The sequence below is a fragment of the Eutrema salsugineum genome, unplaced genomic scaffold (genome assembly GCF_000478725.1).
Source record: "Eutrema salsugineum unplaced genomic scaffold, Eutsalg1_0 scaffold_5, whole genome shotgun sequence".
Classification (NCBI taxonomy): Eukaryota; Viridiplantae; Streptophyta; class Magnoliopsida; order Brassicales; family Brassicaceae; genus Eutrema; species Eutrema salsugineum.
The window spans coordinates 6533777-6552938 of NW_006256612.1; the positions used below are offsets into that span (position 1 = coordinate 6533777).

The following is a 19162-nucleotide window of genomic DNA, read 5'->3' on the forward strand; positions in this document are numbered from 1 at the left end:
TACAATTGTAACGTAACATTTGGGATAATTAATTAAGGGAATTGGTTACATTAATAATAATTACTAACTTAATTAGAAAAACAAGAGTCGTAACCAAATGATGTGAATATGAAATTAAGAACGTGATGTGGACTTTGAACTTGACACATATGGAGATCCTTTCGTATGAATCATCAATACGTCACCCACGTTATGAAAGATAAACTATTTAACACTGATGTCAAGTAGAACCAAAAAAAATTAGAAGTGCCGTTATAGATAGCATTTAGATTGCAGAAGATGCAAGTTCTTATACTTTACATATCTACCTATATGGCTAGAAACTGATTCACATATATGATTACAAGTATTTTATTTTATAGAGCACTAATCTAGACTATAGAGCATTAGAAACACGAAAAATACCAAAGAAATGGTTGATGGGTCGTTTCTTATCTTAAAAAGACGAAACCAAAATCGAAGACGCAAGAGACATCTCTTGCTTGAATTTCAGTCAGACAACGATTGTGCCATCAAATTTGTTGTTGTTGTCCTCTTTTGTCTTCATGTATCTATTGCCTCTTGTTTTTTTGATAACCATCTATTGCTTTTGTTCAAACCATTTCTAGTGTGTAAATGCATTTTTTGTGTGTAATAACATTTTTATGAGTTACGGTCAGAAACTCTCATTGATAGTTCAAAATATGTTTCGGTTATGTATATTGCTAATAATTTGGCGTAGTTTTCTATGACAAATATTAAAACATGACATGTCTACGTTTTTGGGGGTTTAAAGCGAGTTAAAAAAAAAGATAAAAAACCAGTTTTAAAAAGAAATTATAAATACAGTAAAAATTCATAGTAAATAAGAATAATTTTAAGTTTCTGATTTTAAGTGTTTAAAAACAAAATTTCAAAATTTTTATTTAAAATCATGTCATGCACTTGTCTATTTTAAAGGAATTTTCATTATTTTTTAAATACACATATAAATTTATAATAATTTATACTCATTACCAGAGGTGGAGGTAGTAAAGAGATAGGGAGCACATGACCTCAGTAAAATTTTCTAAATTTTATTTTACTAGAATTTTATCACTTTGGCCCACTCAAAATTATAACTCTATAACCCTATTCTATCATAAATTTTACTTACTTTTTCCTTTAAATTTCAAATCAGAATTTCGTTCTCTTCATTCTAAGTATTTATATTTATATCTCTGTATAACTTTTTTATTTTTATTGTTAAGCGATTATAAATTTTCAATTGTTTCAAAACTTGGATTATTATTGTAGTGTTATACATTATATTATTATGACCCCAATAATTTTTTTTTCTAGCTCCGCCACTAGATTTTCTTTTTAGCTCCGCCATTGCTTACTACTCTAACTATATTGTGTAGTGTAAATTACGTAAAACAATTTCTGATAGTATGAACTAAATTTTAAAGTAGTGAGATCAGAATATGATGTAGAAAATGGTAAAATTTGAGACCGCAAAACTGACAAAAGTTAAGAAAAATATTTATTTGGACAAACAAAATCAAATATAAAAATATCCCGTGAAGACATGACTCGGCGCTCTATTGATTGGAAAAATGGGAGCCTGATCTTTTTTGCGTGCTCTTTTGATATCTATAAATCCGGATCTGTGCTCACAGTCTAGCACTCAGGATGATTCCATTATCTATCGTTAATTTGATCTGTTTAGCCCATCAATTAAGCCTACTGATTCTATTTGTAACGGTTTTTCCTCTTCGTAAAATCGCTATATTGTATGTAAATGAAATCATTTTTTGGGTGAAAGTATGTAAATGAAATCAAACACATGAAAATTATATGGCAACAAACTTTTTTAAAGAGCCGACAAAAAGCTAGTGTGCCGTCGTTGGAATGTCACGAACCCATTTAACCTTATAGTTAACCAGGCCACTTAATGCGTTTTTATTTCATTTATAAAACTTATTCTAAACAAAAGTAGTCTTTATTTATTTTATTTTTTCGTACGACCATCTTTTACTGTTAAATAAAGTTTACTTATCTAGTTATCTTATTCTTAACCGTATGATTTTCTTGAGTGCTAAAACAACTTTATCTCTCTAAACTTTTACGACAAGTATAAAACCCATGAAGTGATATTCGATAAAACTCACTTTCTGTTCTGTTGCTGACAATTCTCTGTTAAAATGGAGAAAAAGGTTAAAAAGAAAAGGGGAAAAAGTTCTGAGTGTCCGCCGCGAAGATATATGCTATTCCATTGCTGACGTTTGACGCTAACTTCGTAGACAAGTACTCGTAACATAATCCATCTTAACTCTAACATACGACTCAGTCAGCACATGTCCCTTATTCACTTTTTTTTTTTTTTTGAACATTACATGTCCCTTATTCACTTGGTCTATGCATTAAAATACATGGAACATATCTCGTAGTTTAATGATAATTTTCAATTGAACTATTTTGTAAAAATTAATTGAATTGCTTGCAGTACTGCATGCAGTAGCTTAATGAAAATATTAATGTCATCGTATCATAACCTGAATATAGCTTATCGAATTAACCAGTGACAGATTCTAACAATGATTTGGAGATTTTCTTGTATTTTGTAATTCAAATTTTAGAAGAAAAAAAAAAGTAAAATTGTTTATCTAGGGAAATTAAGGGGAACAAAAGAAATATACTTTGTTGTCCGAAAAAAGAGAAGTACATACTAAAGTTTATGTGACTAAGAAAAAGGACCAAAAAGAAACAAGTGGTTCACCAGAGAATTGTCAGCAACAGAACAGAAAGTGAGGATAGGATAATAAAGGGAGTCGAAGCCACTGAATCTTTGTTTCTCGAGATGGACAATCTAAGTGGAATGCCAATCTATTTGTTTGAACCCCGGAAAACAATTTCCAGATATCTAAACGGATGGTGGAGATTAGATACTTGAGCTTGAAAATAATTCTCGAGAATAATAATGGCTTCAGAATCAGAGTGACATATTCGGTTAATGGTCGTTAAAATCGGCTATGACATATGCTTCTGGCGTCAGTTGCTTTTACCTTTTTTATACCAATTTGCACCTTTACGCCTACTTACGGTATTGGTTATTATTACGTAAAAATAGTAATATACAAACATGCATACAAACATGCATGCTGGTTGGGAAAGTGGTTGTCTGATTTGCATATTACGAGGAGATAGTCACATGACTCGTAACATTGGTAATATATAGTGGTTAGTCTATTATTAGTTATAAAGAAAATTGTATTTTGTATATTAGTGAGGATATTCGTGGTAACTAGCACCTACTTGGGTGTAATATATGTTCAGTTTAACCAGGAAAAGAAGAGTGCTAAGATTATCTGTTTTCTACAGAAGGAACTTTTAATGAATAATCTAATCTAAATTAATTAATTAATGAATGTGCAATTACTTACAAACAAACAAAAAGAGGGGGAGAAGCGAAAATAAAATTGAACGAGAGAAAACGGTGAGAAAGACAAGACAGCCATGTGCATGTATTGGCTATATATTCTCAAGTTTATTAAAAAAATTAAAACTAGTTAAAAAGAAGACTCTTAAAACACATCATTTTAACCCAACAAAAAGGTGTAAAAAAAAAAGAAAAAATTAAAAGTGTAAAACCCTTGTCCCTTGGCATCGCATTCAATTTCAACTCCTACTCTGCCAATAAACCTATTGAAGAATAGAAGAAAAATATTATATTTGTTTGTCTTTTTTCAAATCCGCGATTAATTTATTTTGGCGTTTTTTGTGGAATCCTATGATATTGTTTCTATGCTAAGATTTTGAGTATCGCCGACGATTGTTAACCGTTGAGTTCTTTTGTGTTTACATGCATGCTGGATATATATTATAGTTTTATTTATGTGTTGTCAGCATTTTATTACGTACCGGCCATCAAACAAACAAAAGGCAGCTACATTATAAAGAGTAGATGCGGGTAATACCAGCTCGGTAAATCTACAAATACTTTTTATGTATTGCATATATATATTCGGACATGAGTTATAAGAAGATGATCAATGTTATAAGAAAAATAAAAAGTTATAAGAAGATGATCAATGATCTTTTGGCTTAAATCTAATCATTTGTTGTAGTTACAATAGTTAAAATTAATAAACAATTCAGACGAGCAAATTTTTCTTCTTTTGCTCTTTCATCATCATTAAAACGTTAGCCAAAACGGTATTTTTCTTCTTTTACTCTTTTTCTTCTGTTCCTGCGTTGTTTTGGTTCACTTTTTTATTATTTTCTATTATAATTTATTAAGTTCTTAAATTAGATATTTATGTTTCTCTCGAAAAAGATAAAAGGAGTAACGTAAGCGACTTTGTATTGTTTTTGACTTTTTGTTAAATCGCCAAAATGAATTGAGAAATAAAAATAGTAGCGGGGGCCCATGTTTTTAGCTGAGATTACGGGAGGCTGGGCGTAGATTTCTGCCGATGCAGTTCTTGAGCTTATTAAATTCAATAGCTACAAATACTTTCTTGTTGCCGATTTCCAAAAAGAAGTTAATAATTCTGAACTAAATATAAAATGGTTACAACAAAATATAGGTTGAATTGCACAGGTGAGGAACAGAGTTATAGGCTTCGTGATACGTTTAACTCAAAACAGACCATATAGACCCACTTAGATTTCAGCTTGATTTTTCTGTCACTTTCTTCACTATTTGATCACCCTGTTACGGAGTATATAATAAATTAGTAACCCACAAAACATATATTTGTATAGCAACACAACACGTTATATTTTTATTAAAGGTCATCAGTTATTCTTCAATAGCAATGAATTAATTTTATTATAAAAGTGCCAAATCTCGTGACTCGGTGGTTAACTAGGATATAAAGTTTAAATCTAAAAGTATCCACACCTTAAATATAATATGAGTTAACAGTTTATCGTTATTTTGTATTTCAGGACCATATTGGAATCGAAAAAAGAAAATTGAACTTGCAGCCTCATCAACAATATATACAACATTTTTAAGACCACATTTGTACTCTATTGGTTAGTGCCATTGGATGATAGTTTAGTTAATAACTTAATATATGGCGAATTCGACTCTTAAAAACTCATAATTAAAAGATAATCGTTTTAACTCTATTACAAAATCCCAAAAATTCTGTTAAATATAAACCTCTTCTAATGATCTAAGTCTAACAAATGAAAATGAATAAAATGTACATTTATTATAACATATCTTTTTGTCAACTTATAATTTTATCTTTTAACAGAAAAAAATATTTACACATTGTAAAGACGCCTGTTGAAAGAAAAAAAGTAACTAGAGGCTGTGAGGACGCAGGACCCGTTTTGTAGCACACATGTGCATTTGTCTCTTTGCTTTTTCGGTTTTTCATATCCAATATTAATGCCTTATCGGTTCTTTGTCCCAATGTAAAGACAATCTAAAACTCCGATTATATATCGTAAAATATTGAAATATACTCTCTCTGTTCCATAATAGATGATGTTTTAGAAATTTCACTCTTATTAAGAAACAATAAATATGTATTACTTTCAGTTATTTTTTTGCCTTTTCACTTTCTAAATTTTTTTTTCACACACTTATTAAATGCTCTATAATCATTATGAATGAACTTTAGCTCCATCACTTGATATTATTGGTTTGGTTACATATAAACATTTATTACTTCAAAATAATTAAATAAAATATGCTATTAAATCATTCTTGTAAAATGTAATAGCATTAAATACTTCCAAAACATCATCTATTTTGGAACAAAAAAAAATCTTAAAACATCATCTATTCTAGAACAGAGGGAGTAATTCGCTAACACAACATTAAAAATATAAAAGCAATCAACAAAAATGTTTGTTGAACAAAAAAAAGGATTTAGTTATCTTGCCCCTTGTTTATTAAAGAAGTCCAACTTTGTTGCCACCAACAGTGGCAGAACGGTAAATTAATACTAACGTCCTCTCACTAAACTTTTCTATAAATTCAACCACTCGCTTCCCAGTCTAAAATTCAACAACAGGTTCTCAAAGCTCTCTTCCTCTTCGTATCTCTTGAAGGAAAGAAGAAGAAAGAATACCTTTAAGTCTCAACTCCCAAGTAACTACTTTCTCTATCTACATTCAATATTATCTTCTCATTTTCTCTAACACACATTCAATTGAGCTAAAAGCCATCGACTTTATCACTCCTGTGCAGGTTAATACAAGAACTAAAACATGGGTCCTGTCGGGTTCTTAGTTACGGTTTTGATAGGAGTAATGGCTTCTTCTGTGAGCGGCTATGGTGGCGGTTGGATCAACGCTCACGCCACTTTCTACGGTGGTGGCGATGCTTCCGGCACAATGGGTAATTTGCTCAAAACAATATACAAAACCATTTTTTTTTTTTGGTTAATGTTAACCAAGGACTTCTCCATCCCATTTCTTACCAAATTATCAAGTTTTACTGATCCTAAATCTACTTCTATTAGGTGGTGCTTGTGGATACGGCAATCTATATAGCCAAGGTTATGGGACGAACACGGCGGCTTTGAGCACGGCTCTGTTCAATAACGGACTTAGCTGCGGTTCTTGCTTTGAGATAAGATGTGAAAACGATGGTAAATGGTGTCTACCTGGCTCAATCGTTGTAACCGCTACTAACTTTTGCCCGCCAAACAACGCTTTACCTAACAACAATGGCGGTTGGTGTAATCCTCCTCTTCAACACTTTGATCTCGCTCAGCCTGTTTTTCAACGCATTGCTCAATACAGAGCTGGAATCGTCCCTGTTGCATACAGGAGGTAACAAAAATTGTAGCTTTCTCTGTTTTGAAGCTTTTTACATCTGCTCTGTTTTTCTTATAATACATAGTATATCGTAATAAATCAGAACTATTTTCTTGGATTCATTGATCAAAACAGAATAATTCGATTGAATTTCATGATTGAAGGATAAATTATGCTCCAAGTTTCAATATTTAGATATCTGTTCAAATTTTTTCGGTTGCTCTGTTTTGTTTTAGTTTCTTAGGTTGCTCTGTTTTTTACCAAAGCAGAGTAATACGTAACTTTCCAATACTTTATCCGTTTTGTTTGATGAACATGAATTGTGGTGTTTTTTGCAGGGTTCCGTGTAGGAGAAGGGGAGGAATAAGATTTACGATAAATGGTCACTCATATTTTAACCTCGTTCTGATCACAAACGTCGGAGGCGCCGGAGACGTACACTCGGCGGCGATCAAGGGTTCAAGAACAGGTTGGCAAGCGATGTCAAGGAACTGGGGGCAAAATTGGCAAAGCAACTCTTACCTTAACGGTCAAGCACTTTCCTTTAAAGTCACCACCAGCGACGGTCGCACCGTCGTCTCCTTCAACGCCGCTCCTTCCGGCTGGTCCTTCGGCCAGACCTTCGCCGGTGGACAGTTCCGCTAAAAGGGACAATTTGGTCATTTTCTACTCTACTTTTATAGCTAAAAGTAATAGTAAAATTGTTTGTGTGGTGTGTAGAGGGCATATTGGTAAATTGGGTTCTTGCGAACTCTCGGTTCTTGTTGAGAGAGTGATGCGTCGAGGGCTCGGTTTTGCAGAAGACCTTGATGACGTCTATCTTTTTTGGACCTCTTTTATTTGTTTACGTTCTTACAAAAATAGTTTTTTACTAAGAGTGGGAAAAAAAGAAGAAGAGAAAAGCATGGTAGTTATTGTATTACTAATGCAGAGGTGGAGTTTTAACTACCACCCGCTAGTAGTAATGAGTAACCCATTTTACCCTTTAAGGCGTGAGAGATGGGATTATGAGGGTTTTTCAATTGTATTTTTGTGATGTTGTTTGTTATGAGATCAAGAGAACACTATCAATTTTACAGTATATCAATAAAAAGATGCAACTTCTTTCCGAGAAGAGGGATCAATCCAGGGTGGAAGCAAAGGTGGACACTAATGACTAAACCACTTCTGAAATGATGCAAAACAAGGTAACTGGAAAGAGAACAAATATATATAATATATCTTCAATAAAAAGAAACACAGTAATTCATTAAAAAATAAATAAACACAGTAAAAAAAATGTATCAATAATGTATATCAATTTTCGTATACTTCGTAATTACCGGCAGAGCAAAATCCATTGAAGTAAAGATTGCATAACATCAAGCCACATCGTACCTTACTCTTAGCCCTACACTTTAATTGGATAATTACAAGTCAAACCTTTAAATTTTAAATTAGAGAAAGGTATCCTTTTAGCAGTTATGACGGGTATTGAAAAACATCACATATATATATTTTTTTTATTTGACGAGATTATCTAAGTGGAGCTCGATAAATATAAAAGATGACGTACAAAGTGATCAACAGCAACCAAAACCCCATGTGGTGGCTAGCAACTAAAGTAAATATGGATGATCCCACTCTTGATGAATTTGGCTTCAACGTGACTCTCATGTGAAGCGACATATTCAGCACCGGCTCTTTTTATATTTTTAGAAGAAGATATATGAGCCAATTTAAAGCCCATCATAAATTGTGAGTTGTTGACATTATTATTATTTCAATGGTTGGCTAAATAAACATTTTCGAGATTGGCTATATCTCCAAAGCGAAACACTACACCTTCAAGTGCAGATTAGATGCATTTAACACCAAAGAAACTCCGACACGTTGACGATCTGGTAGGCAACCGAATCAGAAATTTCTCATAAAATCTAAACATTTAGGGCACATTTAAAACATTCAAACCTTTTTTTCAAAAAAAAAAAAAGCTTTTAGATTGCATTCACTAGTCTTTCCTCTAACAACGCTGTTTAAAGAGAACACATATCAGTTCTTCCGCTAAACTGATATCAAGTGGAAATTAGCAACTAGATTAATTCTAAACATAATTTACTATATATTTCTTTAAAACACTATCTTATTAAAGAAAATGGGCGAATTGTTTATTTGAACGTCCAGGATTACCTTGAGAGACATTATATCACGTTCCTGGAGATTAGTTAACCATGCAAGCATGTTTCGCTGTTATTTTGGAAAACTGTTTTCATCACATTTTTCAAGTGTTGTACTTGCAAATGTTTGATTACCGAAATAGATATATATATATATATATATATTCGAAATAACTAAATTTACTCCCACTAAAAATAAGAAACAGATTGAATAATGTTCTGACGTAGTCCTTCGACATTACCAGTATGGTTTAGCAATTCGACTTTTAGGATTTCGATTTAGTTTTAGCCTTTAGGTGTAATAGAATTTTTTTATGTGATTGCTTGTACTGTTGGGTTTGTTTCGGTAAAAAGTCAAACGTAAACCTAGATTTGATTTCAGTTTGGGTTGGTTCAGTTTGGTTTGGTTTTGTTCGGTTAGGAAAGATCCATCACGAGTCACAGTTTTGGAAACCCGTAATTGAGCGAAGACCCAAGACTTAGTTGGGCCAAAGCTCAATGATAAGAAGATACAACACAACAACAATACATTGTCCCTGGACCTCCTTTCTTCGTCTTTTTTTTTCGTTACATTTATCATCTTCAATAGTCATATTCAGTGCCTTCCAGAAATTAAGGTTGTATGTTTAGAATACAACATGTGATTTTTCTTCGTAGATAGAAAGATTTGGTTTGATTCATAATTTATCTCATGTTTAAAGAATACATGTGCTTATGTATATTGGCTGGTTGAACTAGGTACACGGTATAATTGATTAAGAAAATCATTTTATAACAAGTAAAATGATGAATCAATATTGATAACGAGATCAAGAGGTTAAAAGCTTGGAGTGGGATATCTAGATTTTCTCAATAGAGGAGTTATTATGTAAGTGTTTGCCATGAACAGTTACGAATAGTCTTTTGATTGTGCAGCTTCCCGATACAATGAAACCATATATTTTTTAAAAAATAATATAAATGAGTTGATATAATATAGAAGTCACGAATAGTGTAGTACAGTATGCACCATAAGCGAATAGTTTTGTGATTGTTTTTTTTCTGTATCCAATAAAAAACCTAATAGTGTTGTGAAAACAATGAAAATTTCCTGAAGGGATGAATGTCTCAGACATGTACGTCAAAATCATTGTTCTTACATTTTTGTGTATAATACAAAAAATGCTGAGAGTTTGTTTTTGAATTTGTGAATCGAATATTCACATTGTTAAGTCCATGTCTAGATTATGAATATTCAAAATTTGCATTATTGCTTTTTTTCTTATAATAGTTTTTTTTTCATGGATATTGCCAATATCATATTGGGATCTAATGAAGATGATCATCAATTAAACCCTATCAATAATAATAGTTTACCAAACTCGTCACATCTAGTCGCTTTTACCACTTGGACATATCTGAGTATGACTTTGACTTCGAATTTTGAACATTACTTCTGTCTTGTTTATTTATACCTATTTAAATAGGTTATTTAGTCTTGTTTATTTATATCTATTTAAATAGTATGTTATTTAGGTCCATCATGAGCATTGGTGCATTAATTATTGGATTTTGCGAAAAGGGGCATTGAATTAGTCTTGATTCCATGACTAAGATCTGATGGGATTTACTGTTTGAAACTCTTATGTCATAGATGCTGTAGCATCACCTGTCCTTCAAATATACTGAATCAATCCATACCCTCTGGATCCATCAGAAAGTCAGGTTAGCTACACCTAGACCTCTCCTTTGCCTATATTGCCTCTCGATTTGGATCTGCAAATTTAGCTGCTAAGTTTCAGCTTGCTTATTGCGAGCGTTATACTTGCTGAGCTGTAACTCACATCACCAAGTTACTACTAGTCTACTACTCTCTCTCCGCAACTATTGTTTTGTCTCCATTTCTTTCACTTTTTTAGATTCTTACTTAAAGTGACCTCCTCCAATTGCTTTGTTTCTTATTTTGGTTTTTAGAGTAAATATCTCATATGTATGCACTTTTACATGTTTGTTATGGACTTTATATCATGGTGGGGCCCCGTACGTAGTAGGGGAAAAACGCATACAACAAGCTTCGCACTTAAACGTGAAACGTTCAAACAATGTTGTTGCCGGTAGATTTATTGTTCAGAGTGAAATAAAGCAATGCGTGATCACTTATCATTACATACAGAGATATCTTTGGTTAAAGACCACAAATGAATGTTTACGTATATATTTGGAGAACCATACACATCGTATTTGTGGCTCTATATTAATTAATCAAGATTTGACTAAAACAAAAAGACTCAGAATGGCACAAACGCTCTCACTTGTGCAAAAATTCACTAATCAAACTAAAAAAGTCGTTAGACAATTTGACCCTACATAATGTTATGGTTCCAAATCCAATTTTTCTTTGATTGGACGCAAGGGCTGCTTTGCGCATATGTATGTATTATAGTATTGTTTGTTGGTTAGATTAGATTGGTATGGACGTTGAGTTATTTATTACAGGCATATAATAATGTGAGCGTTAGCCAAGTCGTGTTAGATTATGTTTCCTTCCGTTGAACAGATATGGAAGGAAGAAGGGAGCATTAAAACATGTGAGGGTGGGGGCAGGTAAGTGTCCTTGAAACAATAAGAAGTGGGTCTTTGCATTAGGTTTCTGACATCTTACCCATACTTATACCCATATTACTTTCCAAAGAATTAACAAATATTATCATGTAAAGAGTATTTTTTTTGTCCTTTTCGTAATTCCTTTCATTGCGACACTCTTAACGGACTTCGGTTAAGACGCAGCCTTAATCCCCCATACGGCATCACCAATTGACCATCACTATTATGTATGCAAAAATATGAGACTTGTCTGTAAGATATTTGTAGGCCTTTTCAAATCCTCCCTGCCTCTGCCACCTGCCAAAACGAAAGAGATCTTACGTGCTAGATTGCATTGTGATTTGTGTAACCATGTTCAAGGGTTTAATGGTTTAGTAAAGATTGTTTAGCGGTTAGAAATAATAGTCCGTTCGATTAATAGCCAATAAAATGGTTAAGCCTTCAACCGCCTGATTGTGTTACCATTATCTATATATAAAATGTTAGAGGCGTAAAGAGACAAATAAGATATTAGAGTATTGCATGAGATAGAGTTTTAATTACAACACCTAATGAATATTAATTATAATGAATTAATCATATAGTAAATCAAAGTAGTGAACATTAGTCTATATATTTTTGTTTTTCTTGTTAGGTACCATTAGTCTATATTGTTTATAACTATATTTTGGAGTCCAAAATAGAATGTCATTAGAGAATATTTCTTCTAAACTGGTGGTTGCCCTGTAGAGAAGTAGATGGATGTGGGCTGGAAAACAACATTTTTTTCATGCAATTAACTGATCTAGTCATCGATCGAGTACAAGACATATACATTTAGATGAACCCATGAGCTGGTTGTCGTATGTAATTGACTAATTGGTAGGGTTATGATTTTTAGATCAAAGAAAGGATTCAAAATATGGTTCTGTCAAGGGGACACACCTAACAGAATCTCATGGATTAGCCTTTGTCTTCTGCTGCTCCCTTACGCCCCACTACTTGTCACATTTCTTCGTTTTTTATATTTTACTAATATACATAAATTATTATTTTATTAAACCTCAATTCTTCCTTCATTATTGTCCTTCCATATAATTTTTTATATATATAGACAGTAAATTTTCGTACCAAGTTCAACAGAGCCTTATTTTATAGGCATGAGCTCAGGTCGGGTCGTACCCCACCGTCATATAAAATTGTTTAAAACCGACTGTTGACCAAAATATTTAATAGTCACAGCTTCTGTTTTTCTTACAACATGTAAAACACAAGCTAAAGTCGGACGATATTTTTGTGATAAGAGTAACCAAATATTTGGTTGGGGAAATCATATATATATATATATAGAAAGCATAATACATTAATACCACATCAAATCCCCTTCCCCTGACTAGTTGAAAGGAGCGGTTGAGTTAAGATTTATGTAGAACTAAGTCCGGTTATGGAAACAAAGAAGTAGTGTGCTTGTAACCAAAAATACGAATGATGTTAAGAAAGAGGGTAGAATTTAAGATAAGCTTTATTGGTGGATGTGAAAATAGGTTGATATAGAGAGATCATAGGGGCAAAGGGGCTATGAGATTAGATGGGTCATGGGTCATTGATTCATTCATCTTTGAAAATTGAGAGAGATAGACTTTACTGTTTGGTTACCTTTCACGTCATCTCTTTTTGGAAACTCCAAAAACAGTATGAGTTTGTGTGTGTCTTCGTGATCTGTTCCCACCATTTATCCTCTCTGTCTCTCCACTTCCTTTCATTACTCTCACTTTCTTGTTTATATATGTTTCCTCACTGTTGTTCAAAAAAAAATATATATATATATATACTCCCTCCATTTTTTATTAGTTGTCGTTTTAGAGAATTTTGTTTGTTTTAAATTAATTGTCGTTTTCAGTTTTTAATGTAACATTTATTAGTTTTTTAATTTTTATAATTATTTTTATTATGCAATTTGTTTTATTATTAGTTAAATTGTGTTTAAATAAATAATTAATGATGTTTTTATATTGAAAAACTAATACAATTAATATTTTCTTAATCTGTGTGCATAACCTTAAAACGACAACTAAATAAATCTAGAGGGAATATATGTTTCCTCACAAGTTTCTCCTCCTTTAATTACCAAATCCACGCCATGTTGCATTAATTACCAAACTCTCCCTACACCCAAACCAAACCAGACCTAATTTAACAGAATTGATGAACATATTTTTTTTTGGTCAAACTCCGAATTGATGAACATAAATTTTGTTAATTACTATAACTTAAAATTTCGCTTTACCGTACATAAGGGAAGATAATTGTCTTTATTTTCAGTTACATTAATTTTATTAAAAATAATATTTGATAGTTTTGAGTTATATAATAGGACTCACGTCTCCAACTTAAACATAAAAAAGAGCCCAAATTAGTTCAATTTTTTCTGGTCTATAGTCTTCTCTTTTTCTCCTTTTGCTCTAAACCGAAACCAAAGCAAGCATATTCCCAAAGTATTTGGGATTGTTCGGTAAAATTATTGTGGTCGTGCGTGTGTATTGTACAACAAGGAGAATACACGTGATGTTTATGCGACATCACACGCCAAAATCGGGCCATGGGGACGCATCACAGTTGAAGAGAAAGGACTTCTCCTTTGAATTGAATTGGATCCTATGTTACTCTTAATGTGCACGTGTTCACCATTTCCACCTTTCATTAGCCATTCACCAATATATTTATTTTAGGCCAACGCTACTAGCAATACTTCTTTAAATTGAAACGGAATTTAATTTTCAGTCTGCTGTTTAATTGCATTGACTGCTATAATTCGAGTGCAAATGTATGTTAGCATTTGATACTTTCCGATGACGTGTAGTTTACAAGATCTCATGTATATATTTTTGATGGCTTTAGATTGCTAGTAATGGAAGGAGATGGCAAAAAAACTATATTGCAAAAATAATGAAGGTCTTTTTTTGTTTTTTTTTAAATAAATAAATATAATGAAGGTCTTAAACTATGGACGAACATATTCTCGGGGATCATTTTCAAATAAATCTCTTTGGAGAGTTAATGAAGTTGCTGGTTCACTAGATAAAACAAGCCATAGTCAAGTGCCAACAGTTGCAAAAAAGAGAGTCAAGCGGTAACATCAAATCGTTCTTTATCCTCCAAGTTATCTTAACATTTTTGAAAGATTATGTAACATTTGACCCAAAAAAGTTTATATTTGACATATTTATGTAAGAGTCCATAAACGTTCAAATTTTTTTAAATGATTTTCTAATTTGAAATTGACACGAATGAATCAAAAATCTAGCCATATATTGTAAACAAGGTAACAAAGATGGATTCGCACAAAACAAAAGAAGAAGCAACTCCGGAAGTCTCCACACTGGCTAGTGGCTCTTGTCAGTTGTATCCAAAAAGTCTTTTTACCCAAAAAAAAAAACATCTAAGTGTGGTTCCCATATTTTATTACACAATATAATTTTTAAATAAATAAATGGTAAAGAACAAAAAATAAACTTCCAACTTTATAGAGAAATTGGCAAGGATAACATCATTGGTGATGCAAATTAAGAATCTAACAAAGCTGTTATTCAACTAATTCACCCATATTAATAAGTGCTGGTTCTGCCAAATATATATTAAATAAAGCTGCATAACTTCGGTTTCAGAAAATTGAATATTTCATATATACAATACAAACAAGTATTTCAAAGTGATTGACCGATTTTTTCTTTTTTTTTTTTTAAAAAAAAAAGAGAGAAGAGAGTACAAAGTGCGTTCGGTTAATCTTTGGGCAGAGGATCGTACTGCTCTGCTACCCTTTTGAATCTGATACTAATATTTAATGGTTACGTCTGCCAATTGTGGTTTCTAGTCAAATTTGAAAATGTCTTAACAGATTCTTCATTTACTTTTTACACTGTTCATGCTCATTGCAAATAGTGTGGGATATTTCTAGGGTTGAGAGTTCCTTTTGATTTAATTTTGGTTATAAGTTATAAATTATAACTTATAACTTATAATCTAGGGTTGAGAGTTTCTACAATAAGCTTAAACTCTATTAAAATAAACTTTATTACGCTTTCACAATCTTATCTTCCCTGCTTTTAGGATTTAGCTAGACTGTTAGTTAGTACTATGATCAGATTTAGGGAAGAACCCCATACCACTGTATTTAAAACCAATTAAATCTATATATTTGTAGTGTATCTGGTTAATTTAATGAGACTGCTAAAACAAATACAATAGAAAAAAAAAATTATATGAGTAATCAGGATTATATGGTACACCTGACATGGAGAAAAGAGGCATATTTAAGCGATAAGTTAGAAAAAAAATATACAAACTGAACAAAAAGATGGAGGTTTTGTAAGAGAAAGAGAGGGCCTCACAGGAAAAAAATGGTAGTAAAAAAAAGGAAAGAGAGACAAATGGAGAGATTAAGAGAGAAAAGGGTAGCGTTTAAGGAAAATGAAATGAAGAATAAGTGTCCGAGAATTGGTTGTGTTTAGAAGAGACACGACTCATACCCCAATGTTAAACTCTCTCTTCTGCCTTCATCCTTTTTTGGGTAGTTCGTTCTGCTTCAGCTTTTTTTTCTTTCATATCATTAGCTTTTTTTGTTTGTCCTTTTTCATTTTGCACCTATAAACATGCATTGATTGATAGATGATTAAGTTGACTTAATAACGGTATGATCGTTTGGATTTAGTCTACATTTTGTTGTGGTCGATCGATAATCACCGCATTCGTTTCATATTATAATACATAAGTATTTTTAAAGATTGATTTTTTTTTTTGGGTAAAGACAATCACCAGATTGGTTTCATATTTTATAAATACCATATAGATATACACTAATTTGTCTCTTCTTCATATACCCTTAATAATATATAAAATTTTGAACAGATAAATTACAAGTACATCTTAATTATTGTAGATATATGGCCGTGACGCGGTGTAATACAATTTAATTGTTACAGTTTTTAATTATGTGAAACTTATATATTGATTTGTTATAGAAAACTTTGGACCTTCTATAAGTGTAGGTACACCTGAACAAATTTGTATAACAGTCCACAGCAAAAACGAATGTCGATAATACATATGTACAGACTTATTACAGTAGTATCACATATATATATAATGTATAAATGCAAATAACTATGGCTTTTGAATCAGTCCGTGACAACGGTCCATAACCCTTTTTAACAGTCGTCAGAAAACACGGTCGCGACATGTACATACACGCACATACCTAAAGCCATACGTAACACACACCATATTATATCTTATATAAAGAGATATTTTATTTTATATATTTTTTAAAAATTAATATTTATGACACACTTTTACGTACGTGTATATATAATACGCAAATGCGCATAGTCTTTCTCCTCCTCTGAATCTGATGGGTAAAGTCTAAAAAGCTGACGTGACATCTCTCTCAAATCTTAAATACACTTCTCTTCTCCCTTCTTCATCTTTCGAACAGACGAAACTCAATGTTTATGTCGGAAAATCAACGGTGGATGGATGAGATCGCCGCCGCGAGGAGAGAAGCTTCTTCTTGGGACTTCCCTTTCACCGACATTAACATTCAGCATCGTCGTCACTGCAATATAAGTCATGATTTTGAAATCTTGAAGAGTCCCCCTGGAGATAACGAAGAAGAGAGCAATAATCATAACCCTAATTATAGTAACAGCGAGAGTGGTAAGAAGGAGACAACAGACAGTGGACAGTCTTGGTCTTCGTCGTCTTCAAAACCGTCGAGCTTGGGGAGAGGACACTGGAGACCAGCTGAAGATGTTAAACTCAAAGAGCTTGTCGCCATTTACGGTCCACAAAACTGGAACCTCATAGCTGAAAAGCTCCAAGGAAGATCCGGTAATTATTAAATCAAATCTTTTTTTTTTAATGGATTTTCAAAATTTTATTAAAACCACTGTGTTTTTTTATCCATATCTAGTCCAGTCAAAGATGTGAGATTTATTAAGATCTGGTGATAAAATCAAATATTTTTAAAGATTTTCTTTTTATGGGTCTTCTAGGTCCAATCTGGTTAATAAAGAGGAAGTCAAAGATGTGATCTTTTACTAACTGAGTTGATTTGATTTTTGGATTAAAGGGAAGAGCTGTAGACTACGGTGGTTTAACCAATTGGACCCGAGGATAAATAGAAGAGCTTTCACGGAGGAAGAAGAAGAGAGGTTAATGCAAGCACATAGGCTTTATGGTAACAAATGGGCAATGATTGCGAGGCTTTTTCCTGGTAGGACTGATAATTCTGTCAAGAACCATTGGCATGTTATCATGGCTCGTAAGTATAGAGAACACTCCTCTGCTTACCGCAGGAGGAAGCTTATGATTAATAATCCACTTAAACCCCATCTTCCTAATCATCCTAACCCTAACCCTAATTACCACTCTTTTATCTCCACTAATCATTTCTTCACTCAGCCTTTCCACGAGTTAAATCTGACTCATCACCTGGTTAATAATGCGTCTATCACGACTGACCATAACCAGCTTGTGTTGCCTTTCCATTGCTTTCAAGGTGCTCTATTGCTCTTCTTTTCTCCCATTTGTTTATTCCATTTTTTTTCTCCCTTTGCATATTTTGACCCTTTTTGTGGTTTTTGTTTTTGATGTATCGACATCGTTCAGGTTATGAGAGCAATGAGACTCCGATGGTTGTGAGAATGTTTGGCAACCAAATGATGGTCGGCGATAATGTTGGTGCCACGTCAGAAGAGTTATACAATTTTCCGTACATTGACTCTTCGAGCCAAGAAACACGAATGCCAAATGAGCCAATGAGTTGGATCGGAATGGAAGTGGTAGACGAGGAGGTGGTTGAGAAGGCTAAACAGCAACCACATTTTTTTGATTTTCTTGGCTTGGGTACGACATGAGTCTTGAACAAAATTTGTGTTATAATGAGTTAATGACAGTGATTAATATGGTTACAAAACAATAGCAAGAAGTTAGCTTTACTAGCTAGAAAGCAAACAATCCAAGATCCAAGTCCTTGCCCTTGTGTTTGCGTTAATTAGTAAATTCTAGACTGTTGTTGTTGGCTGTTTAGTGTAAAATTTGATAAACTCTCGGTATTAGTAACTCTTTGATAAAATTTTCAACTGATTAAGGAGATTGGTTTAACAAAAGGTAATTTGTTTTTGGGACGAAGAGACGTGAAATATGCTAAAGATGTGATGTGATGAGAAAAACAACGGGTTAGAGATGTGAAATTAAACTAAAAGAGTGTAGTTGTAATGGGTTTGGAGAAACAGAAGAAGATGCGTAAATAAGAGATGAGGAAGTGCCAAAGATTGAGGCAGAGATTGTGCAACAGAAAGGCCAAACATGAAACATGCTCACCAAATCTCACACACACATTGCATTTGTTTCTTCCCTTCAAACCGTTTTTCCTACTCTTCAACCTTCTTACCTTTGTGTCTCTCTCATGTCACGCGGACCCACATGCCCCTTTTCTTATTCTTATATAATTTTTTTTCATGTTGTAGATAAACAAAAAAAAAAAAGAATACTTGCAGTTTTTTGGAGTAAAATTAGTTTTGGTTTTGAATATTGATTATTTTATCATATCAGTAAATGTAGTTCTTTTGTTTTGTTTTTAAATGTCAAAAACTCATATTTTCTTTTTGATTTTAATGGGGGATAGCTTATTAGTAAAC

The 19162-nt window shown here is 32.7% G+C and overlaps 3 protein-coding genes across 3 annotated transcripts; all 3 read left to right on the top strand.

Annotated features, from left to right (window-relative positions):
- The first annotated feature begins 5982 nt into the window (after positions 1-5982).
- On the top strand, positions 5983-7855 carry LOC18992489 (expansin-A10). The gene is made up of 4 exons (XM_006415893.2): positions 5983-6076; positions 6176-6325; positions 6450-6762; positions 7086-7855. Exons 2-4 carry the CDS (start codon positions 6196-6198, stop codon positions 7390-7392), a joined length of 750 nt encoding a protein of 249 aa, XP_006415956.1. The 5' UTR covers positions 5983-6076; positions 6176-6195; the 3' UTR covers positions 7393-7855.
- Positions 7856-10425: 2570 nt separating this feature from the next.
- Positions 10426-10714, top strand: LOC112084004. The gene is given in 3 exon segments (XM_024152247.1): positions 10426-10435; positions 10537-10614; positions 10617-10714. Coding segments are annotated over 3 exon segments (186 nt in total).
- Positions 10715-16956: 6242 nt separating this feature from the next.
- LOC18992490 (transcription factor MYB117) lies at positions 16957-18379 on the top strand. The gene is made up of 3 exons (XM_006415894.2): positions 16957-17351; positions 17593-18021; positions 18132-18379. Exons 1-3 carry the CDS (start codon positions 16967-16969, stop codon positions 18377-18379), a joined length of 1062 nt encoding a protein of 353 aa, XP_006415957.1. The 5' UTR covers positions 16957-16966.
- Positions 18380-19162: the final 783 nt, after the last annotated feature.